The 26260-nt window shown below is 44.4% G+C and overlaps 1 protein-coding gene across 2 annotated transcripts in view; it reads right to left on the reverse strand.

Annotated features, from left to right (window-relative positions):
- Positions 1-2435: 2435 nt before the first annotated feature.
- The window catches only part of pdgfra (platelet-derived growth factor receptor, alpha polypeptide), a 68721-nt gene continuing 44896 nt past the window's right edge, over positions 2436-26260 (reverse strand). For both annotated transcript variants that reach the window (XM_038791169.1, XM_038791170.1), the window contains exons 12-23: positions 24653-24785; positions 22389-22493; positions 20874-20984; positions 20478-20631; positions 17010-17176; positions 15777-15895; positions 15520-15642; positions 15051-15162; positions 13742-13841; positions 13515-13620; positions 12167-12405; positions 2436-5556 (exon numbers count right to left, since the gene is read on the reverse strand). In XM_038791169.1, coding sequence (XP_038647097.1) covers positions 5409-5556; positions 12167-12405; positions 13515-13620; positions 13742-13841; positions 15051-15162; positions 15520-15642; positions 15777-15895; positions 17010-17176; positions 20478-20631; positions 20874-20984; positions 22389-22493; positions 24653-24785 — 1617 coding nt within the window. In that variant the 3' untranslated portion in view covers positions 2436-5408. The remainder of the gene's footprint in view (positions 5557-12166; positions 12406-13514; positions 13621-13741; positions 13842-15050; positions 15163-15519; positions 15643-15776; positions 15896-17009; positions 17177-20477; positions 20632-20873; positions 20985-22388; positions 22494-24652; positions 24786-26260) is intronic.

The raw sequence follows: 26260 nt of genomic DNA on the forward strand, positions 1-26260 counted from the left end.
CAAACCATAACGGTCCACAGGGTATCTAAATACATGACTTCTGCCACGTGGAATACATAATTCTCTCGGCGTAGGTGAACGCTGGCCTTCTTGAAATGCCTTAGGACTTTGTAGATGCTCCTGGTCTGGGGAGCCCATATCAGTACATAGACTGCCACTTGGGGAAATCCCCGCAGGATTTTCTCCATTACTCATTAGAAGATAGCACATGCCGAGGAGATTCCAAAAGGCAACTGGATATATTCATATGGCCCTTGGTGCGTATTTATAGTCACAAATTGTTGGGAGCCGAGGATATGCATGGCTCATGTCTAATTTCATGAAGGTACGACCGCCAGAGAGCTTTGCATATAAATCCTCAATATGCAGAACCAGGTAGCAGTCCAAATGAGAAACACAGTTGACCATCATCTTGTAGTCATTGCAAAGGCATACAAAGCCATCAGGCTTCATCACGGGTATGACTGGGGCTGCCCAGTTGAAGAACTGTACCGGATGCCCAAGCATTCCAAATGATCCCGTTGTGTATCCACTTTAGACCTCAGTGCGTACGGGACTTGTCGAGCATGAATATTGAGCAGCCAATGGATCAACACTAATCCTGGCCATTACCATTTTTATGGTGCCCAGGCCCTCCTTAAAGGCATTGAGGAATTTTGAGGGTACATGCGACATGCACGCTGCCAATCCAAGCACAGGTGCTGCAACCAGTCTGGCCCAACAAACTTGGTCAACGTCTGCATACCACTACCAATGGTACATTTGCCGATTACTGCCCCTATGTGCCAGGCCCAAAGAGGTACCAGTATAATTGCCAATGGCTCCCTCGTATGCATTGCCAGTCAGGCATTGGTGTCCTGTAGAGCCAGCATCTGGATGCCTGCCCAGAGTTTGTCGAAGGGTCGTCAGCTGACCACTGAAACCTCTACTCATTGAGTGCCCGTTTCCTTGAAGTGTGACCGGATCAGTTCCACCCAAGGTGCTGCTTCCCAGTGTAGCTGCTGATATGAGCTGCCCTTTCGTCCAAATAGCATGCCGAGTCGCAGGGGGATGGTCAAACCTGGTGGAATGGTGGAGGATTTGGCTCTCTCAGGGCCATCTGTCGCCTTAGTTTCGGTGGTTTGTTGCTGGCCCATGTCCACTGTCCGGGTCTTCTTGGTTGGGGGAGGCAGCTCATCGGTTCTCTGGGCCTCTACGGCAGTGGCCTGCATCCCTGCGGTATTGGCCCCAAAGTCGGGGACCCACTTCCTCGGGCCTTGGAAGGGGCATGGGGCGCTCGTTCGGGCAGACTAAGTTCAGGCTCGGCACATCTTGGAGCTCCTGGACTCTGTTCAGCGCTTTTGAGGGAGATGGCTATCTCAACTGCCCGTTGAAAATCTAAGTGAGTTTCCACAGGTGCTGCTGTTGCTGTGTCATAGATTCAACAGACCAAACGATTTCTCAGAGCTTTTATCAACGTCGCTCCAAATTCGCAGGACTCAGCAAACTTCCATCGGTGGGCCAAAAATTTGGCAGTGGATTCAGCCTCAGCATGGGTGGCTGCGTGAAATTGGAACCGCCGAACGATTATCGGAGGCCTGGGGTTAAAACGTTCTCTCGCTGAGGCGGCGAAACACCTGGTATCAGTTGTATCTGGGTAGGTCAGACTTTTGATTATACTATAGCTGGGCCCACCGCAAGCCATGAACAGTATTACAGTTTGACGTTCATCTCCAATTATAGTGTTGGTTTGAAAAATGTATTGCATTCATTCAATGTACTGTCGTGAATCATCAGTACCTGCATCATATGGCTTTATTTTTCCAATGTGAGGCATCTCTGCTGGTTGAAGAGAGGCCTCCTGAGGCTGATGCAAAGTGGTCCGCATACGCAGCACTTGGCGTCGATGGCAGCCCCACTTGATCCTTATCGCCAGTGTAGAATCCACACAGAGGAATGAAGGGTAGGATGTAAAAATACTGGTTTATTGACACATACACTAACTCCCTCCACTCCCCAAAAGGTCTCCCACCCCGACCTACACTCAGGTCAGGGGTTTTATACTAGACTCGCCTTGTTAAAGAGGAAGCCTGCCCCATTACTGGGGAAGTTCCTACTCTGTGGAGTCATGGGGAACCGGATGGTCCACACCCTGTGACTTCCTTGGGGCCTCCAACAAATGGTTAACGCCATCTGTGTAATGAACTGTAACAATGGGGGAAGTTTTATTCTGTGCGTTATATTTTTTTGTACATGAGGCACACACGCAGGAACAGCTTTGCCTCTCCCCACTGTGTATTTTATTGTTCAGTCACAATGAGTTGGTTATCACAAATTTTGGGCATTGTGGAGGTAACATTATTCTGGAGGAATTTTACTAATGACACAATGCTCAGAAATGGGGGCGTATAACCTTCATTTTACAATAAGAGTGAGGGAAAGATGGTACAAGCTCAATGAGTAAATTCATCTGAATTTATTGAAATAGAGATTCTGAGTTTAGACAATGTGTATTTGATGTAACATAAAGATTTTTTTTTAAAAAAGGTCTTTAAAACTTTGTGTAACTTCATCATAATAAAATGTTTGAGACTTTAACCTACATACAGTCCAGCCACGCATTCACAATTCAATCCCTTTGAAATCATTTCACTTTTTTTTGTAAATTTTAAAATATAACTTTTCTTTAGACATTCAAAAGTGCAACATGTAACGTGCCTGTGGAGTACATCACAGTCAAAAATATAAACATAGGCAGTGATACAGCTAGACATAAATGTATGGCAGTAACTCAGATGACTACACTGAAATACACATATATATATATATATACAGAAATGATGTATAACATCATTATATATATCCAATACCCCTTGTCACTTAGTAAGACCATTGGATAAAAATTTAACCACATTTTAACATTCAAGCCATTCAAAGCTAAAGTCATGGTTCCTAGGTAATACCACATCAATTCCTTTGCTGCATGAGTTTGGTCTTTTCAGGTATTGTTTGAAATCCTTCTCCAAATGGAAACATTGAACAATTTAGCCTGCAAAATTATGTATTATTTTCTTTGCATTTTTATCTTACATTTCATAACAAAAATTTCACGTGTTCCAATTGTCACTTGACAGAAGTCATTTTTATTTTAATACGGGATATGGAGGAAAGTGTGCTCTGATCTACGACATTGGCCTGAGTATTAATAGATGTGTAATGTCACTAACGGCAGAATATGTGCCTGGACAACTGGAAGCAGTTGGAAAAGTAGTTTGTTGCCCCTCTGATTATTTATAATGCCACGGCTAATACAGAAAGTATAATGTGCTGTGGAATGTATATTATATTGCAGTACCCCAGCAACTGGAATATATCAGCTCCACCCAGTGGATCTGCTGTGTATGCAGGAACACATTTTATTCTGGATGTCAGAAGGCAACAAAATATAAAGGAAAAAGCTGAGTAACAATGATGCCTTATTGACACCTTGCAGTAGAAAAGGCTCATTATGCACTTAGTTCTTACAAAAATAGATATATATGCATATGTAATGTCTCACTGAATTAGGAGCAAGCCAAATGATGAAGGAGGGGCTCCCACAATGGAGTTTACTAATCTTCAAGTTTATCTCAGCAACAATATGTGTAAGGAGCAAGTCATGTGGGAAAACTCAACGACTAGTTTGAAGTTAAATCAACAGGTCAAGAAGTGATTATGTAAATGCAGATGATGGTTGTTAATTGATTTGAGTTGACAAATACTTTCTTGGAAGGTTTTAAACTAATGACCAACTCTGAAAGTTTCAATGGTATCTATGTGCACACTTATGCTATATACAGAAAATCAGAAAACTTAATCCAGATCCTGGATGGATTACAAAGACTGGCGCTTGCAGTCCACAAACAAAACTCAATCTTTCTTGTTATATCTGGAACCTGCTGTTTGTAAATATCAGGAATATGTTACAAACACGTCCTGTTCTTAAATGAGCTATGAACATCAAATTATTCAATGTACTAGTCATTACAAGAAAGCATTCAATAATACATTTGCCACGACATGATGATGTCATATTTGATCAGACAGTCCTATGTTCACCACAAGTACATTGTAAAGACGTCAGTTCGATACAACATATTGTAACATATTTCATTTCTCCAGCTCCAGATCGGGATTATCTATAGTGCTCTTTCCTATTCCAGTGCGATATCACATCACCATCTCAATCAACATTTATGGAAATCATGGAAACCAATTGGCTTCCAGTATATCAGTCAAAATGACAGCATTTACAATATTTACAGATGGAATTCTTGGTTTTGTGGCACCCTCTTGTTTGGAATGGTTGCAGAGAAGAATGACTTTTAAGATCTTTGACACTTGCTGTGCTGGCACAATTTGTTTACGTTTAAAGCAAAGAATTCTTCTGGCGCCAGATTGTCCATTAGCTCCTGACTCAAAGAAAAGGCACTTTGCTTTTTCTTTCAGCTCACTTGAAAGGGAATCTTCTTCAGCAACAATCCTCTTCATTATTCCTCCTGTGCTTTCGTACATGATGTGCTTGGCCACATCAATTTTCCAAGCTTGGTAATTCCTTCAATCATTTGGCAGTCGCATGAACAAACAGGTCAGTTAGACTTAGGCTCAACCCACTGGCCAGTTATACCAGTGGATTCAAAATTGGAGCTTTAAAATGTACAATGCAATAAGGCCCGGTCCATCTATGTCGTGTTTTATGATTTTCCTGAATTTGCACAAGCAATTGAAACAGTCAAATACAGAATCTTCTGATGATGTGGTGTGTTCTTCACATGTAGTAACTTCCAGAAATTGTGCTTTGCAAAACAAACATCATGATTCGGAATGGGTAGGAAGTAAGCACTGAAGAGAACACGTTGGTGAATTTGAATACAATGACAAACAACTTTCTGTAACCCACCTGGGGAGTAATATACGCATTGCCTTTCTCCTATTACAGAGATAATGATAGAGTACAACATCAGGTACGCAGCATACATTCTAGTAATGGTTATCATTATGGACGTACAAAGCAATCTGCTAAAATAATAGATGTAGTCAATTATTTGAATAAAAGAACTATCTTCCATGTAGCAAAGGACCTTCGAAACACACAATTAACTTTGCATGGCCTCATGTTTAGTTCATGGGAATGGCAGTGTGCAACACACTAAAAATAAAACACTATAGAGAGTACCATAATAGAAAAATAATGCACTGAAATATGCACATGATATGTCCTACAATATAAATCATATTGTTTTCCAGGATTGCTCTCCAAGTTGGCCCCTGCTATGAGATATACCATCAAGTTCCCACCTCGAAGTTCTCTCCTTGGAGATGCCGCAAAAAGTGGTTATAGAGAAAGTCATGTCTGTAATAGTTTATTTTCCCACAATAAATGTAACTGGTTACAGGAAGCTGTCCTCCACCAGGTCTGAGGGATCGATTGCTACGTCATCCATCATTTCCATGTCTTCTATGGTTTCGTCCTCACGCTTTATAAAAGTCGAGCTGCTGGAGCCCGTCTCGATTGCACTTTCTTCGGATGTCTGGGAACTGCAAAGCAAAGGAAGTGTCAAAATACAAGGCAAGTGAATGGAATGTATGCAAATATCCTGATGGCACAATGAGTCTGTGTACCCTGTGCTGAGCCATAGACCGGTATGATGAGATGAGTATATCATGATTCACTCTTAAGTGAGCTCCCACTTGTTTAGGTTCAGTGAAACAAATGCACGTCTCCTTGGCCATTATCCATTAGCCACAGTTAACAACATGATATTTGAAGAGGCGAGGAAACATTGCTTCCTGCCCTTTAAACCAGGAACGTTGCATAGCAGGCTAAATGAAGGGAAATTTAAAAATTTAGGAAAGTATATATTCAAATTTTGTAAACGTTCCTGGAGTTAAGCTGAAACATGCTTTCAATGAACCATCAAACAAACTAGATGGTGAACTTTCCTCTGACACCTTGAGTAACTAAGATTCTTTCCTGTATATTCCAGTCCATTTCCAGTAATTGTTTTACAGAGTCATAGAATCATAGAACAGTACAGCACAGAACAGGCCCTTCGGCCCTCGATGTTGTGCCGAGCAATGATCACCCTACTCAAACCCATGTATCCACCCTATACCCGTAACCCAACAACCACCTCCCCCACCCTTAACCTTACTTTTTAGGACACTACGGGCAATTTATCATGGCCAATCCACCTAACCCGCACATCTTTGGACTGTGGGAGGAAACCGGAGCACCCGGAGGAAACCCACGCACACACGGGGAGGACGTGCAGACTCCACACAGACAGTGACCCAGCCGGGAATCGAACCTGGGACCCTGGAGCTGTGAAGCATTTATGCTAACCACCATGCTACCGTGCTGCCCCATTTTGTGTCAAATTTGAAAGTGAATACTCATCAGATACGGAAACAATGGCATTGTTATAATTATTCACAGAACAGTTAAGCAATACATTTCTTAGGGGAGAATTAACCCACAAACAGCATTTCTACAATGGGTCTGTCATGGGTTTAAAACTGCCTATTTGGAGATATAGGTGATTCATTAAAGTTTAACACCATGGGCGGGATTCTCCCCTACCCGGCGGGGCGGGGGGTCCCGGCATAGCGGAGTGGCGCCACTCCGGCGTCAGGCCTCCCTAAAGGTGCGGAATTCTCCGCACCTTTAGGGGCCAAGCCGTCACATTGAGGGGCTAGGTGGTGCTGACGTCACCACCGGCGCATGCGCGCTGGGGGATTCTCTTCCGTCTCCGCTATGGTGGAGGCAGTGGCGGTAGAAAAAGAGTGCCCCCACGGCACTGGCCCAACCGCCGATCGGTGGGCCCTGATCCCGGTCCTGGCCACCGTGGGGGCACCCCTCAGGGTCCGATCGCCCCGCGCGCCCCCAGGACCCCGGGGGCACGCTCCCGCCGCTGATCCCGCCGCCACCAGAGGTGGTTCAAACCACGGCGGCGGGAGAGGCCTCCCAACAGCGTGACTTCGGCCCATTGCGGGCTGCGGAATCGCCGCAGGGGGCTCGCCGATCGGCGGGATGTGATTCCCGCCCCCGCCAATTCCCAGGTGGCGGAGAATTTCTGCCACGGCGGGGGCGGGATTTTCGGTGGCCCCGGGCGATTCTCCGACCCTGCGGGGGGTCGGAGAATTTATCTCCCTTGAGTTTCTCCAGATGTTTTTCTCTGTTGATATTAACTACTTTAAATTCCTCACTCTTATTAGCTCTCTATTCATGATATGTAACTTGCGTCTTTTACTGTGAAGGCAGGCACAAAATATTTGATCAATGCCTCTGCCATTTCCTCATTACCCATGATAATTCCTCCTGTCTCTACTACTAAGGGACCAATGTTCATTTTAGCTACTCTCTTCGTTTTTATATATTTGTAAAAGCTCTTATAATCGTTTTTTATATTCCTGGCTAGTTTACTCTCATACTCTAATTTGGATTGATTGCTGATTTCTATAACATTCCCAATCTTCAGACTTCCTACATAAAAAAAAACATTATGAGCTTCTTCTCTTAATCTAATACTTTACTTAATCGCCTTAGGAAGCAACAGATGGATCTTTCTCACATTTTGAATCGGTTGAAATTTTCCCAACATTTATTCACCACTATTCATTTTGCTATGGGCGCGATTTAATTAACTGGGAACAACTTCTCATTGCGAGCGTGTTTAGCCACATGTTTCCCAGTGCTCGTGGCGTCGAGAAACACAAGGCTATAAAACGCGACTCGCGTTTAATGAGGGGCCTCAATGGGGAACGCATGGTCGAGGCCGCACATAGCCCTGTTTTGTACGCTGAGGTGTTCCACTCGCTGGAACTCCTATGTGTAGCGAGAGATCAGATGGTTTCCCGATCTCCAAGGCCCCCAAAAGGGACCTCCGGCCCCACCAAGCCCCAATGCACTATGGGAGGGTCCCCAACTCCCCTGCACCCCTCCAACAACCGCGCAGGTCACCCCGGCATTGTGGGTGGCAATCCCGTCATTGTGGGTGGGATTCATATCGCAACATCTCGTGAGATCTAAGATGATCTCACGAGGCATGGTGAGCCGGTAGATCCCAGGAGCGGGGTCTCCCAGCCTTTATTGGCCACGATGCTCTGCGGCGAGCTGCTTTTCAGGTGCAGCGTGGCCATTAAATCGTGTCCAATATGTACCCAATAAACCTTAGCTAGCTCTTCCCTCATACCTGTGTAATTGACTTTGATTGAGTTTAAGATTTTTGTTTCTGACTATGGGCGAAATTCTCCGACCCCCAACAGGGTCAGAGAATCGCCTGGGGCCGCCGAAAATCCCGCCCCCGCCGTGGCAGAGATTCTCCACCACCCGGGAAGTGGCGGTGGTGGGAATCTCGCCACTCCGATCGGAGAGGCCCCTGCGGTGATTCTCCGGCCCGGATGGGCCGAAGTCCCGCCGCTGGGAGGCCTCTCCCGCCGCCGAGGTTTGAACCACCTCTGGAACGGCGGTATCAGCGGGGGGGGACGATCAAACCCCGGGGGGGTGCCCCCACGGTGGCCTGGCCCGCGATCAGGGCCCCCCGCTCAGACTCCGGGCCAGTGCCCTGGGTGCACTATTTTCCTCCGCGGCCGCCACGGCCTTCGCCATGGCGGAAGCAGAAGAGAACCCCACATCGCGCAGCCGCTGACGTCACTGCCGGCGCATGCGCCGACCGGCGAAAGCCTTTCGGCCAGCCCCGCTGCCGGGGGCGCCGGTTTTTTGCACCAGTCGTCTGGTGCAAACCCCTCCGGCGTGGGGCTGGCCCCCAAAGGTGGGGAGAATTCCGCACCTTTGGGGAGGCCCGATCCCTGAGTGGTTGGCGCTACTCCCCTACGCCGGCACCCTCCGTCACGCCGGGTAGGGGGGATTGCTGCCCTATGTCATTTTCAAACTTTAAAAAAATTCCAATTAAGAGGCAAATTAGTGTGACCACTCCACCTACCAGGCACATCTTTTGGATTGTGGGAGTGAGACCCTCGCAGACACGGGAAGAATGTGCAAACATCCACACAGACAAGTGACTGGGGCCAGGATCAAACCCGGTTCCTCAACGGCGTGAGGCAGCAGTGCTAAATACTGTGGCACCATGCTGCCCATGTCATTTCCAAACTATGAGTGAGATTTTCACCCCCCTCCACGGCATGTTATGCAGCAGTGGAGGGTGGCTTGCCAGTGGCCAGCGGCAGGAGCGTCTGGTCTCACCATTCTCAATGGGGTTTCCTGTTGATCGCACCCCTCACCTCTCCAAAATCCATGGAGGGGTGCGCCATCGGCAGGACTGTAAGATCCCATCAGCGTGAACAGCCAGAAAATCATGCCTTCAAAATGGAGTTCAATTGTATTCTGATCTCTATCTCCGAGTGGATCTTTTACTTGTCATTTTGCTAATTAACCCTGGTTTATTGCACAATTTTAGATCTAGAATAACTTTAACCCTTGTTTGCCCCACAAAAAATTACTCCAAGAAACTGTCACAATACCATTCTGCAAACTCATCTTACAAACCACCGTTGCCAATTTTATTGATCCAGTCCATATGAAGATTAAAGTCCCGCACAACTATTATATTGTCCTTGTTACAAGCACTAATAATGTATTGGTTAATGCCCTTGTCTAATGCCATAACTACTGATGAGGGACCATAAATCACTCCCACCAGCGTTTTCTAACCCTTGACATTCCTAATCTCCATCCGGACTGATTCTACTGCCTGGTGTTCTGTGCCAAAATCCTCTCTCACTAATGTCCCCATGCCATCCTTTATTAGCAGAGCTACCATCCTCCTTTTCCATTCTGCCTGTTCTTTTAAAATGTTGTCTTGGAATATTTCTTTTTCAACCTTGGTTACATTGTAACCTTGCATCTGTAATGGTAAATTCAATTAGGTCTACACCATTTGTCTCTAAATGTGCCACTAGTTCATCCATCTAATTGCAGATGCTTCACATATTCAGATAAAGTGACATCAATTTTTATTTTTGACGACTATTCCCTGCACTATTACTGTTAAAGTCTCTGTCCCTGCCTATCCCACTCAGCTTGTCTTTATCCACATCACTATACTCACCTATTGCCTCAACTTTTATCTTTGGATTTATAATTCTCCATTCACCCAAACCCTTCTGCCTCGCTGTCTAAAGTAATTTTCCCTACTCTTACCATATTTTCTGACGCCCTGATATGGTTGTGTTCTATCACAATCTGGTCACCATTACTCATATCGCTACCCTGCACTATTGCCTTGTCCTTTCTCTTTAACTTTCCAAACCTCCCTTCACATGAATCTTCTGCTCCACTATTTAGTTTAAAGCTCTCTCTACAGTCCTAGCTGTATGCCTCACCAGGACACTTGTCCAAATGTGGCTTAGTGAAGACTGACAAAATGGTACAGCTCCCTCTTTCCCCAGTACTGATTCTAGTGCCTCATGAATTGGCCCTGTAAAGGACCTTGGTAAGACCAGACCTGGGGTGTTGTGTGCAGATTTGGGCTCCTTACCTAAGAAAGGGTATACTTTCCATAGAGGGAGTGCAACAAAGTTTCACCAGGATGATTTCTGGGATGGTAGGACTGTCATACAAGGAGCGATTGTGTCAAATAGGCTTGTATTCACTGGACTTTAAAGGAACGAGAGGGGATCTCATTGAAATGTACAAAGTTCTGACAGGGCTGGACAGAATGGATGTAGGGAATGTTCCTCCTGGCTGGAGGGGTCTAGAATCCCGGCTGGGTCACTGTCTGTGCGGAGTCTGCACGTCCTCCCCGTGTGTGCATGGGTGTCCTCCGGGTGCTCCGGTTTCCTCCCACAGTCCAAAGATGTGCGGGTTAGGTGGATTGGCCAGGCTAAATTGCCCTTAGTGTCCGAAAAAAAATAAGGTTAATGGGGGTTGTAGAGTTACTGGTATAGGGTGGATACGTGGGCTTGAGTAGGGTGATCATTGCTCGGCACAACATCGAGGGCCGAAGGGCCTGTTCTGTGCTGTACTGTTCTAAAAAAATCTAACAAGGGGTCTCAGTCTCAGGATATGGGTTAGGCGATTTAGGGCTGAGGTGAGGGGAAACCTCTTCACTCAGGGGGTGTTGAACCTGTGGAATTCTCTACCACAGCAGGCTGTGGAAGCCAAGTTACTGAATATATTTAAGAGGGAAATGGATAGATTTCTAGACACTAAAAACGTCAAGGGGTATGGGGCAAGAGTGGGAGTATAGCGTTGAGATAGAGGATCAGCCGTGATCATATAGAATGGCGGAGCTGGCTCAAGGGGTTATATGGCCAACTCCTGCTCCTATTTTCTATGTTTCTATGAAACCCAATCCTCCCACACCAACCTTTGAGCCAGGCATTCACCTTTCTGATCTTAGTTACCCTGTGCCAATTTGATGATGGCTCAGGTAGTAATCTAGAGCTGGTTACCTTTGTAGTTCTGCTTTTTAATTTAGCTCCTAGCTACTCATACTCCGTGCACAGAACCGCGTTCTTCATCTTACCTATGTCATTGGTACCTACAAGTACCAAAGCAACAGGATACATTCTCTCCCACTCTTTAGTTCCTTCCCAGTTCAGAAGAGATGTTCTTAACCCTGACACAGAGCAGGCAACACAGCCTTCATGACCCAGGCTGTCAGCTATAGAGAAAAGTATCTATTCCCCTAATAATAATGTCCCCTATTGCAACTACATTTCTCTTTGTTCCCCCCCCCCCCCCCCCCACCACCCCCACCACCCCCTCCACTCCCCCCCCCCCCCCCCACTTGAATGGCTCCCTGAACCATGGTCAGTTTTCTCATGCCACCCTGCAGTCCCTGTTCTCCTCTACAAAATCTGCAAGAACCTGCTGGACAATTGCAGGGACTGAGGCTCCTCCATTGCTACCTTCTGGGCCTTCACACCTTGTAGTCACATCCTCCTGTCACACACCAAGTCAACTGTACCTAACCTTGGGGGATTTCGCTGTTCATGTACCTTTTCCACTCCCTGATGTATTGCACTGTTATGGGAACTGATGTAAATATCAGTTGCAATGCATGATTAAATGGCCCAACTGACAGACTTGTCTAATTTACAGTGAAACAACTAAGAGATTCCAGCCACACTGGGGCATTCTAGGACATGCTTCACCTCATGGTACATGTTAGTATATTTGTACCTGTGCCGGTTTCTTGAAGAACCAGGTTCGCTGTCTGTGATCGGGTCAATGTCAGGCAGAGGGATGATATATCCACTGTCAGCACTCAGCCTTTGCTCATCAAATCCACTTTCCCGATCTTTCTTTTTATCTTCATTGGTGTGGGTAACTCCAACGTACGACTCACTGGATTCTGTACGCATGCGGGCAACAGCAGGGTGGTCACTCTTCAGAAAGTCATCGTTCATCTGTTTGAAGCTCTGTTCAGTGCAAAGAAAAAAGTTATTATAGGCCTTGTAAACAAAGTTCCTCTTTGGATTATATGAGCTTCTGCATCATGAGACACATCCTATGAATCATTGACATTATTCACAAAAATGGCAAACAGGCCACGCTTGATGGCACAGTGCTTAGCACTGCTGCCTCACAGCACCAGGGACCCGGATTCAATTCCTTGGGGTGACTGTCTGCGTGGAGCTTGTACTTTCTCCCTGTGACCCTCTGGGTGCCCCAGTTTCCTCCCATAGTCAAAAGATGCGCAGGTTAGGTGGATTGGCCATGTTACATTGATCGTTAGTGTCCAAAGAATTTGCAAGTTAGGTGGGGTTACAGGGATAGGGCGGGGGAGTGGGTCCTTTCAGAGGGTCAGTGCAGACTTCCTGCACTGCAGGAATTCTATGGTCCTATGCTTTTGAGTCAATAGCAATGAGTAGTATCTAGAGTTAACCTATTTGATGCCTATTAAATGCCTGGCCAGATCATCTACTACAGTCAGGTGGTATTCCACCTATTCAGGACGTGTTATCATTAACAGACCTTTATCTCACATTTAACATGGCTCAAAATGGTAGCATTTGCCTGAATCCTTGAGGCACAAAGTGTTAGAAATGTGGTATTGATGATTTAGCCCAATGAGTGACAGTTATTGGATGGAATGTTTTCAATAACTCTATGGGTCACTTGATTGGTCTCTGTGAAACAAAGAAAATGATGCTACCAAGCAAATATTGGCTGCTGGACAGAGATGGTTACAGTAGGACAAAGAGACACAAATTCAAAATACTAAAAGGAAAATTTAGGACATATATAAGGATTTCTTCTTCACAAAATGAGATCAACACATGGACAGGACATCTACTTAGGGTAAAAGCCTTGAGACCATTTAAGAAACAGTTCAATATTGTAATGGTGCACTTTATGATCTTTCAGGATGGATGAATCAAGATAGGATGAATGGCCTTCCTCATTTGTATCTATCTTATGAGTACAGTTTCATTTCAGGATTAGCAGTAACCGAGATTCTATCCTCGTTGATCACCATGGCTGCTGCTAACTGAAACACTGGTGTGCAACAAGCAACTTAACATACCTTTGTGTAGTTCTCTGGTAACAAACCGCCAACAATTTCAGCCAGACGAGTAAAGGAAGGCCGCTTCTCAGGCTCACTATTCCAACACTTCACCATCAGGTCATAGCTACATGGAGGAGGATTGAAACGGGAAACAAAAAATTAACTTTAAAATTCAAGACACTTAATCTTTTGTGTTAATTCATTTTAGAAACTAAAAGCCAACAGCTTGTCAGCTGTAAACATACACATCAGAAGAAGCATGTTCTGGCTTGGTCATCCTGTATCCACTCTTTATCTTGTTGTAAAAGTTGGAATCCACCATCATTCCTGGATATGGTGTGCCACCTAAAACAGCCAAGATAATCCAGTTAGAAATCGTAACAGATGAGATTATCTCACATAAAAAACACTAGAACAGCAATTCATACGTGACACTAAAAGCATCAAATGGCTTCTTTAATCTTTTCTGCAATTGCCACGGATCACGAAGAACACTAGTCTTAACCAATGAACTTAAAGCTGAATTCACAGTTTCATAGAACAGACAGTGCAGAAGGGGGCTATTCGGCCCATCGAGTGTGCACTAATCCACTTCAGCCCTCCCTTCCACCCTATCCCCCTAACCCAAAAACTCCCCCTGACCTTTTTGGACACTAATGGCAATTTAGTGTGGCCAATCCATCTCACCTGCACGTCTTTGGACTGTGGGAGGAAACCGGAGCACCCGGAGGAAACCCACGCAGATACGGGGAGAAGGTGCAGACTCCGCACAGACAGTGACCCAGCAGGGAATCGAACCTGGAACCCTGGCGCTGTGAAGCCACAGTGCTAACCACTATGCTACCCTGCTGCCCACTCATCGAGAACTCAGTCATTAACTAAAAAATACAGAATTACCAAAATTAGGGAAACCTAATATGTAAATAATTGAAATTATTATTTGAAATAATGAACATTAACACCCTAGTTATTTAATACGGTTGAAAACTATTTCTAGTTAAATCAAAAAATCTTTCACAAAATGTCTTGAAGCAAGTTCTTCAGTCTTTTAAATTGTTCATCAGAAATGGTAACAGCACCGTTTAATAAGATAAAAACCAACATGGTGAACTGGCTATATTGACCAGAACATTCGGAGGCAACATGGAGTGATGGCAAGGAGTTTCCCTAACAAAAAGGGAGGTGTTGGATGGATCAGCTGCTGAAGGGAGTAATAACTGATCCCGTGGAGCAGATGCTCCAGGTTCAAATCATGCGCTATGTTGAGTTACCAGCCCTCAGTCAGGCCGATGATAGGGGCAATACATTTGCATTACGTTATGGGATAGGAAGCAGAAAGACAGCAAGGATTCTTAGGCCTGACTGGCTTTTAATATAAGATACAGACATTAGGTGAGCAATCGACAAGAATTCGCTGTGATCTGTCTCCCAAAATATTTACGTGTCCTAACACCCAATGGAGTATACATTGAATATGATTCCGTCACACAGGTGAAAGAACATTTACTGTTAGAATATAAAGAGATTAATATGATTTAAATAGCTTGCACCTACCCAAGGAGAATATTTCCCACAGAAGAATGCCATAAGACCAGACATCACTTAGCGAAGTGTATAGGTTGTCAAATATGCTTTCAGGAGCCATCCATTTCACTGGTAGGAAAGTCTGAAAATATAAATTGAATAGATCCAAGATTACTTTAAAAGTGATAATATAATCATTTAATAGCTATTGTTAGCAAGGTATTATACAATAGTTAGAAGATGAGAGCAAACAATAGTTGAGAACCTAAGATTAAAATCTAACTTTGGAATTGTATGAACCTAGACTGCAAGAGTTACAAGGCTGCAGTTCAATACAGACTATGTTCTTGCTGCCACTACAAAAACCCAATAATGGGGATATTACAATTGCTGGTCCAAAACACAACCATGTTTGAATACTCTTTCTATTTTTCTTTTCAGATTGCAGAATTCATCAAGAAAGCATTTTCAGCTCTAAGATGACTTGTCTGATACTCACACTGCCTTTCGAGACATAGTTCGAGTCATGCATGATGTCCCGTGCCAGACCAAAGTCACAGATCTTAACAATCTTTCCTTGTGCTAGGAGAACATTCCGAGCTGCCAGATCACGATGTACACACTGCGTAAAAACAAAGAGCAAAAATACCAATTTTACTACACAAAGCCAAACCATCTTAGATACTTTGTCAAACAAAATGAGAGCTTGTGTGGATCTGCATTGGTAGTTATTTGAGCAAAACAACCCATACGTACATTTTTAGAAGCCAGAAACTCCATGCCTTGTGCAACTTGGAAGGTGAAGCTGATAAGATCCATGAAAGAGAGACCGTCTGAGTTGTCATCTAAGAGAGGATTCCAGGCTTCAGTCGTCTCTGCGGCATGAATGATAAATGTTAGCTGTAGGACATGATCATGAGTTTGCATTTACTTATCTAACAAAGACCAATTAGCAATTGAAAGCAGCGAGTGACTTAATGAAAAAGAGCAGGGAGGGGGAACTAGTTGGTGCCGTGTGTTAAAAGCTGGCCTTTCACTTCTTGCACCTGGGAGTAAGTGAAGTGACTCTCCCCAGTAACCAGTGAGAATGAACCTGAAACAGCACTCAGTGGAGAAAAACAGCAACTGCAAATAATGTAATGAAGTAGTTCAAGGCGATTTCATTAATCACATCCTTATTCATAAACAGAAATGGAACAAAATGTGAAGCAGTTTCCATGCAGCCTATACATCCTTAAATTCTTAGAAATTGCAGTCTGTTGCATATTTTAAAAAACATTATATAAATAGCCAGAAGCCCCGCTTTGCCCCTGTCTCAGTTTACCTGCTGCTGAAACCCTCATCCATATCTTTATTTCCTCTAGATTTCAGTGCATTCCAGGCTGGCCTCCCATCTGCCATCCTTCACAAACTTAAGCTCATTCAATATTCTGCTGCCTATATTCCTACTTGCACAAGTTCCATTCACCCATCACCCCAGAGCGCGTTGACCTACACTTCAAGTTGAGCAAGGCCTTGATTTTAAAATTTTCATCCTTGATTTCAATCCTCTGAGATACCTGCACATTTCCAATTCTGGCCTCGAGTGTGCATCCATAATTTTAATTTTAATTGTTCCACCACTGGTGGCTGTGCCTGATGTTTTAGGGGTGCTAATGTCTACAAAATGATCAATGGGATCCTCCTGTCCCCCAGCCACATGTTTCTCAGTAGCGCCGTTCGCTGGTGGCGGGATTCTATCTCCCAGTCGCTTGTCAATGGGATTTCCCATAGAAACAACCCCATGCCGCTGTGAAACCTGCTGGCGGAAGTATGCTGCCAGTGGGAAAAGTGAATCCTGAGGTCCAGAGAATTCCGGCCACTGATTCAAAAGTAATTTCCAATCCCGTCAGTTACAGGGCTTCTTCTTCAGTCATATCTTCTCACAAGTCTACTATGCTTTGAGTATCATTGAATAAAATAGAACGAGAACAGATAGCTTGCTCTTACCTGTCAAGGACTTATTTTTCTGCGATGGTGGGTGGTCATACATGTACTGCTGAATGTCTGTGTATTTGGAACTGCCTTTCCTTTCCAACATTGGCACATACTGGGTGCTTTCAGCCTGCTTCATATCCATGTAGTCCCCATTGTTCTCAAAGGACAAGATCACGTAACTACAGAAACAAGAACATGGTGTGAATCTTCAACACACAAGCAATTTTTCTAATTCCAAAGACTTGTTCTGGATGTCACACAGCAATCTTTAACAGCCCCTGCTGGGCACTTTTCCCCCATATATCTGGATAATGGTCCCTGCTGTTTTAGTTGCAATTTTACCAAGAAATTGATGTTCCCCATTTGAACAAAATGCAGTCAAAGCACACTGGCTAGAAAAAAATTGACCGTGGTATAAAAGGCTGCCACCTTACGTTGAGCACATTTTACAGCAAAGACCAATCTTACCCTCTATATGTTGTTGTGTCCTTCATTCAATTTTAAAAAGATGCATACATGGAGCACCTCATTGGGTCTTTTAGAAATTTCTCCCGTATGAAATACTTTGAAATACAGTGACAGATATCATGTAGGTCAATGCAACAGCAGAATAGCCAGAGCCCATACACATCAATGAGAAGAAAGGTCAGTTTAATTTGTTTTCTGAAGATGTTGGTTGAGGGGGAAAGATAACCAGGGCAATAGGGGAACTTCTTACTCTTCTCTGAATGGTGCTAGGGTATTGGAAACATCCATTTGCATGATCGGAACAAGGTTTGGTTAACATTTTATTTAAATAATAGAACAGGGGCTGTTTAGCACAGGGCTAAATCGCTGTCTTTGAAAGCAGACCAAGGCAGGCTAGCAGCATGGTTCGATTCCCGTATCAGCCTCCCCGAACAGGCGCCGGAATGTGGCGACTAGGGGCTTTTCACAGTAACTTCATTTGAAGCCTACTTGTGACAATAAGCAAATTTTCATTTCATTTCATCTAGCAACACGACACTCCTTCACAACTCCAGCAGAATTCCAGCCTAGGTTAAATGCTGAAATCTTCAAATGGTGTCCGAGTAACCATACATTCTTGATTCTGAACTGGATATGCCACTAATTGAAATGGAGCTTCTATTTAAATGTTTTGAAGTTGCTTTTAGGACTTGAAAGTGACTCGATTAAATTTCTATGCATCCTGGTATATTATAATTAAATGGAATTTAATAACAGTTAAGTAGAAATGTTGAAATTACCAATCATTTATTTTTCATGCTTTTTATCTACCTAACTTCAAAAAACCACAATCAGGACATAATAAAAGTCATCGTCTACAGTCCCTCGAAACAAGGATGATGTCAGGCAAGTTTCATGACTTGTGTATCTTCAAGTGACTCAGCTGGCTAATTCTGGAGCCACAGATGCATGGGCAGAGAGAACAGAAGTTGCCATGAAGAAGGGCAGTTCAAAAGGTTCTACTCTCTCTCATTCTGATTAATCTTTGCTGTAAAATGTGCTCATAGTGAGATGGCAGCCATGCTTTTCCTCATCAGAGTTTATGAGGTCAGTTTCTGACTTTGTGTGGCCTATTGGATAAAGTTCCACCACATGGCAAGATTAGCTTCTCCTGCACATCAATGCCATTTTGTTCCTTTTCAGTGAGGCCTTCAGAGTGTCCTTAAAACATGTCCTCTGCCACCTCAAGATCAAATGCTATCCTTAAATTGTGGAAAGGGGATCTGCTTCAGATGCGTATCCAGAACAGTGGAGTTCATTTCACATGATCCTGGTTGTGAGACTGGTGGAGTAGGTTTCAGTAGGAATGTTGGAGTTTTCTTGCCTATCATACACTTGACTTTGAGTACACTGCAGAGACATGGCTGATGAAAATTCTCAGGCACCCAGAGGTGCCTTTGGATAGTGACCCACTGCCATATAGAAGGCTAGTGGCAACAATAGCATTGTAGACTAAATATTTGTCCTCTTCTGGAGATCTCTGTTATCAAAGACCAAGTTGCACAATGTTTGGAAGACTGTGCTGGCACGGCTGATCTGCTGCTGAATTTCCATTCAGATGGAGACCACTTAAGAAAGACAACTTCTGAGATTGGCATGTGTTCAACAACTTCTAAAGTCACCCTATCAATAACAATAGCTGAAGATGCTTGTCTGGGGGGAGGCTGGTGGAAGATTTTGGACTTGCTGATGTTGAGTGAGAGATCAAACATTTTGTAGCAGAGTTGAAAAGTTTGATGGTGCTCTGAATGTTACTTGCAGTATGGGCCACAACAGCACAATCATTGGCATATTCATGTCATGGATGGACTAGAGAGTCACCTTAGTCTTGTCTCTCAGTCTATGGAAGTTGAAAAGTTTCCCAGCGAGTTGAAACACAATCATTGTGGAAGTTGATCAGGAGTGAGTTCCATAACTAGGCTGAGGTAAATAGTGAAGACAGATGGTGCAATCACACAGCCTTACTTGATGCCAATCCAGATATGAAAGGGCTCCGTTTCCAATCTTCCAAAGGATGGTTGCTGTCATACTGCTATGCAGAAGTCACAGGACAGTAACAATTTTGCTGGGCATCCAAATCCCTGGAGGACTTTCTAAAGGGCTTCATGGTTGATGGAGTCAAAGGTTTTTGGCACATCAATAAAGGCCATGTAGAGTTTTTTACGTTGTTCCAGTCTCTTTTCTTTGACAGCCAACAAAGATGGCTGGAAACCACATTGGGACTCCAGAATTATGGCTTTTCTGTGGGGTAGGCTGCAGTTCAGGAGAATTTGTGTGAGGATCTTTCTCACAGAGGACAGACAGAATGTGCCTCTATAGCTCTTACAAATTGATTTGTCACCTTTCTTAAAAAATGAAACAATGGTGGCATTGCAAAGTTCGGGCAGTGTTATCTCTTCTTCCCAGATATTTCCAAAAAGCCTGAGAATTTGAGCAAGAGTTCATGACCATCAGCTTTATTGATCTCTGCAGGAACGTTGTCCCAACCACTTGTCTTATCATTCTTCATCTGCTGGATAGCGTTTACTTTATTTAACATCTTCAAAAAAGCATTCAGAATTTTTTAAAAGTGTAACACTGTTCTGAAGAACTTTCACTCGGGACGGGATCTTCCTGCCCTTCCCGTCTTCCAGTCCCACCGAAGGTGACCTCTCACCCCTCTCCTTCCAACCCTGGCGGCCAACGCACATGGCCATTGACTTTGGCGGGACCGGAAGATTCTGCAAGTTCCCAATGGCGACCCACCTATGCCACTGGAAAACCCGCTGCAGTGGGGGAGGGGGAGGCTGGAAAATCTCGGCCCAGGTCCCCCACAATACTCTTAATACACACAAAATAATCAAGTCATATTATGGTTTGTTTAAAGAGAGTATGTTGTTCAGATGATGAATTGATTTTATTGATCTTATTATAATCTTATTAAAAAGTAGATTATAAGAGCTATATTCCCTTCTAGCCATTGACGTGACTCACCTTCTTGTGCTTTCATCAGCAGGGTTTATACCAAAAATGTCCACTTCCTTTTTGCATTTGTCAGAGTACCGATTTATAAAGCTATCCCTGTTCTTATGCAGGTAGTTTACCAGATCGCCGTAGAAACAGTATTCAGTGATAATGTAGATAGGGCCTATCGGATAGAAAAATAGAATTAATGGCATGCATTTCAGAATGGAACAAATTTTCCTCAATATTGTGTTGAGTGATACAAGGATGGATTGGTTGAAAGGGAATTTTGAATCTCAACTTGATAGCCTGTTAATATTTCCGGATCCTTTTTTAAAGATGGATTCAGACCACAATACACAGAGAAGAACGAGGGTGGGGGGGGGGGGGGGAGGCAGGGGAAACACCATGAAAGGCAAAGTTCACCTGCTTTGGTACATGCTCCTAGCAAGTTGACAATGTTTAAATGTGGGCCCAGGTGAGTCATTATCTTCAGCTCTGACATCAGGGCCTGCTTCTCACTGGATCGGGCTGTAGCTGTGAAAGCATTTCAAATACTAGTTAGCTATTAAATATTAATTGAAAATGGCACTGCAACACAAGTTGCACAAATAACACAATTTGAAATTTGTAAGATTATGTACGTTTTATTAAAATAAAACTACAAATTTATCAAAGTAGATTACTTTTAAAAGCAAATAACATTAAATGCAAAGTACACATAATCAGAGAATCAGAGAAACCCTGCAGTGCAGGAGGCCATTCGTCCTATCAAGTCTGCACTGACCTTCCGAAAGAGCACACTACCTAGGTCCACTTCGCCACCCACCCCACCCTATCCCGTAACCTAACCTGCTCATCCCTAGACACTGAGGGGCAATTTAGCATGGCCAATCCACCTAACCTGCACATCTTTGGATTGTGGGAAGAAACTGGAGCACCCGGAGGAAATTCATGCAGGCATGAGGAGGACGTGCAAACTTTTTGAAAGAACATTTAATATTATTTATTCCCTTCCCTTTTGTCAGTCTTTCTTTACCATCACTATGGGCGGAATTCTCCAGGCCGCCAGCCACGTGTTCCTCAGCAACACGCCCCGGCTGGCAGCAGGATTCTCCTTTCCCGCCACCTGCAATGGGGTCCTGTTGTGCCCACCTAATGCTGCCAGCAAACCTGCGGCGTGGGTGTGCTGCCAGCGCAACAGAGAACCCTGCCCACGTTATAGCAGCTCCCTAGTCTCGGCCAATTCCATGAGAAAGTGTACTGGAACAGTTCAAAATAGCTCTGCCTGTAGCACAGTTGCTTCACAGCTGCAGGGTCCCAGGTTCGATTCCTGGCTTGGGCCACTCTCCGTGTGGAGTCTGCACGTTCTCCCCTTGTCTGCGTGGGTTTCCTCCGGGTGCTCCGGTTTCCTCACACAGTCCAAAGATGTGCAGATAGGTGGATTGGCCATGATAAATTGCCCTTCGTGTCCAAAAACATTAGGTGGGTTTACTGGATTACGGGGAAAGGGTGGAGGCGTGGTCTCTTTCCAAGGGTGCCCTTTCCAAGAGCCGGTGGCGAATGGCCTCTTTCTGCACTGTAAAGTCTATGACTCTATTTCACACACGTGAGAAAGCGCATCAGCGGGATCTTCCAGTCCCCTCCCATTAGCAGGATTTACCGGTGCCGAAGTTAATGAACTTTTGACTGGGACCCACCAGAGTGGAGCTGGAAAATCCCAGCCTGTGTTTTCCATTTGTCTCTTCCACCATGCTGGCCTTGTACTTTACAAAACAGTTACCCCTGTAAACTGGCAACTCTCATGAAACAAAATCACATATACTAAAACATCCACATAAAAATGTATTGCAACCATATTGCCACAGTTTTTAAGAATTCCTCAAATTACGCTGACGTCAGGCCAAGCCCAGCTGCGCAATATAACATGATTTCACTTACACTTCAACATCTTTACAGCGACTTTCATAACAGGCTGTGAGCGACTTAAGCCATATGCAGTTCCTTCAACTACCTTTCCAAAGGCTCCAGACCCAAGAATTCGACCTTAAGAAAGCACAAAGAATATGATGAATAAAGTGATAAAAATAATTTAATAAATAATTTATGATTTGGGACATTATCATAAACTGACAGAACAAAAAAGTCAAGACGATCAAATCCATTCCAGTTATTTTTATACATTTACGGGATGTGGGTGTCGCTGGTTAGACCAGCATTTATTGCCCATCCCTAGTTGTCCTTCAAAAAGTGGTGGTGAGCTGCCTCCTTGAACCACTGCAGTCCTTCAGCTGTAGGCACACCCACTGTGCTGTTAGGGAGGGAGTTCCAGGATTTTATCCAGGTGACAGTGAAGGAACAGTGATATATTTCCAAGTCAGGGTGGTGAGGGTCTTGGAGGGGAACCTCCAGGTGGTGGAATCCTCAGGTATCTGCTGCTCTTGTCCTTCTAGATGGTAGTGGTTGTGGGTTTGGAAGGTGCTGTCTAAGGAACCTTGGTGAGTTACTGCAGTGTATCTTGTCGATGGTACACCCGGCTGCCACTGTTCGTCGATGATGGAGGGTTTAAATGTTTGTGGAAGGAGGAGCAGTCAAGCAGGCTGCTTTGTCCTAGATGGTGTTGAGTTTCTTGAGAGTTGGAGCTGCACTCATCCATTGCACTCCTGACTTGTGCCTTGTAGATGGTGGACAGGCTTTGGGGAGTCAGGAGGTGAGTTACTCGCCGTAGGATTCCTAGCTTTTGACCTGCCCTGGTAGCCACAGTATTAATATGGCTAGTCCAGTTCAGTTTCTGATCAATGGTAACCCCCAGGATGTTGATTTTGGGGGATTCAGTGATGGTAATGCCATTGAATGTCAAGGGGCAACGGTTAGATCCTCTCTCGTAGGAGTTGGTCATTGCCTGACACTTGTGTGGCGCGAATGTAATTTACCACTCGTTAACCCAAGCCTGGATATTGTCCAGGTCTTGCTGCATTTGGACATGGACTGCTTCATTATCTGAGGAACCACGAATGGTGCTGAACATTGTGCAGTCATCCGCAAACATCCCCACTATTGACTTTATGAAGAAAGAGAGGTCATTCATAAAGTAGCTGAAGATGGTTGGGGCTAGGACACTACCCTGACGAAGCCCTGCAGTGATGTCCTGAAGCTGAGATGATTGACCTCCAACCACCACAACCATCTTCCTTTGTGCCAGATATGACTCCAACCAGTGGAGAGTTTTCCCCGATTCTCATTGACTCCAGTTCAGCGAGGTCTCCTTGACGCTATAGTCAGTCAAATGTTGCCTTGATGTCAAGGACAGTCATTCTCACCTCACCCATTTTCTTTTCCAATTAAGGGGCAATTTAGAGTGGCCTATTCACCTACCCTGCACATCTTTGGGTTGTGAGTGAGATCCAGGCAGACACGGGAAGAATGTGCAAACTCCACACGGACAGTGACCCGGGGCCGGGATCAAACCGGGGCAGTTCCAGGTTGGCATCCTGGTGGTGCTGCCAGGATGTCAAGCTAGCAGTGCCAAGGTACCCAGGTGGCACCAGCAGTGCCAGGGTGCCACCCTGCCTGGAAGCCGACCACCCAGGGACCTTTGGTTGCCTGGGAGACCCCTCCAGGTACTGTACCGTCTGGTCCCCGTTTGTGGGGACCAGTACTGAACGACACCCGTCTGGGCTCTCCTCAGTGAGGCCGGTAGATGCCGGGTGACCCCATTGTGGGCGGGACCGAATCATGATACCCTGCGAGATGTAACAGCCGTCGGGAATCCAGTTGGAGGCCTCTCCCGGGATCTACTCGCCCAGTTGCTCCCCGGTTCTGGCAGGACGTGGCCAGTAGATCCCACCCTAAGTTTCTTTGAATAGCTCGGTGTGGTTTCCTTGTGGCCTTATAAAAGTTCAACAACCCAGTTACCTAACATTTGAACAATTGCTATTACTGGCTAGTAGGATTCATAGTTAAAACAGAATCCTCTGGGACGGCATGTGGCACAATGGTTCGAATCCCGGCCCTGGGTCACTGTCCTTGTGGAGTTTGCACATTCTCCTCTTGTCTGCGTGGGTTTCACTCTCACAACCCAAAGATGTGCAGGTTAGGTGGATTTGCCACGCTAAATTGCCCCTTAATTGGAAAAAATAGAATTGGGTACTCAAAATTTTGAAAAAAAACAGAATCCTCTGAGACCCAAAGCAATGAAGACTTACCAAGGACAAGTCCATCCCTCGGAAATTCCCATCGTGTATCATAGGGAAGTTGCATGGGATCAACATAAATATATTCGTGCCCATCTGGACTTATTGATTCAATGACTCTCCATCTTATCTCATATCTTGGTTTCTGTACAAAACAATAAATCAACGGTTTACAAGACTGGAATGAGAGAATCTTCTTTTTTCTCCAGTCTTAAGCAGACTATATTGTAAGCATATTAAAGTGTATCTACTTTGCACCATTGAGATTATCTACATTAACATCGGTGTCTTGTTGTGCCATCAAATTATCTGTGATTGAAATGTTCCCAATGAAATACAATTACCGTATATACTCGCGTATCCTGCGATCTCGTGTATCATGCGACCCCTAAATTTTCGTCTCCAAAACATGATTTTATCATATATCTTATGTACCATGCGAGTCACTTTTTTGAGATACCAGATGACATTAGGCTAGGCTTTCCGCCGTAAACAACCGAATGAGAAACAGCTGTTTTGCTGTTTCTAATCACGATAATAAACAGTTACCTAACACGTAACAAGTACCGTAACACATAACAACGCTCGAATACATTCTACCCTTAGCCACTATGGAGAAAAGATCTGCGAAGAAATATACTGCCAAATTGAAGCTGCAAGTTGTTGCCGAAGCGGAACAAAGCAACAACGTTAAAGCTGCAAAGCTGTTTGGTGTCGGAGAATTCCAAGCTTTATTTGATGATGACACTGATAACAATGAAAGCGAATTTGAAGGATTTTAGTTTACCTGTAATAGTTTGTTTTAATAGTGTTTTTATTTTATTAAATGTTAATTAACCTACATATGTATTCCTGTTTTATATTTCATAAATATAATAGTTTCATTAACTACTGGGTACTATTTGACTTACCGTAAATGGATACGGTCTGCTTAACAGCCTAACAGCCTAATCTTGGCCAGCACTTCACACCCGCAAATTTTGTATCTCGCGTATCATGCGACCCCCCCCAAATTTAGGTTACAATTTAGGTTTTCAAAAGTCGCATGATACGCGAGTATATACGGTACATTTTTTGAAAATATAATTTTTTGAGATTATATTAGGCTGCTGTAGGAATTCCATTAAAAAATCTTAAACTGTATATCGTGAGGCAGCAAATTTTGGCATAAGTATTGGCATTGGAGACTACTCCCAATCTTCCACATGGATGCCGCCTATTTTGCGGGGTAAAGGGTGGGTTCAATGCCTTTAGCACTTTTGATGCATTCCTCCTGTTGGGAATTCTAGTTGGGCGGGTCCAAAATAGGGGATAGGCATGTCGGTCCCCTCCAGAAACGTTTTCTAGCTGCCTCCCTGGACTTCTTTGGAATGGGACCACTATGAAATTCTCATTTTAAAAAATGTATTTTCAGTTTTACAGGTCCTGATTCTAGGCTAGAAGCCTCAGCTGGATCTCACATCTACTCCTTGGTTAGCTAATACACATGATCTCAATAACCGTAATAATAATAATAGTCTTGATGAGTGTCACAGGTAGGCTTACATTAACAGTGCAATGAAGGTCTCAAGGTCTTTGTTTTTCCAATTGGGAGCCATTTGCTTAACCTATTGAGCTAAT

Source organism: Scyliorhinus canicula, chromosome 3, assembly GCF_902713615.1.
Source record: "Scyliorhinus canicula chromosome 3, sScyCan1.1, whole genome shotgun sequence".
In the NCBI taxonomy this organism is placed as follows: Eukaryota; Metazoa; Chordata; class Chondrichthyes; order Carcharhiniformes; family Scyliorhinidae; genus Scyliorhinus; species Scyliorhinus canicula.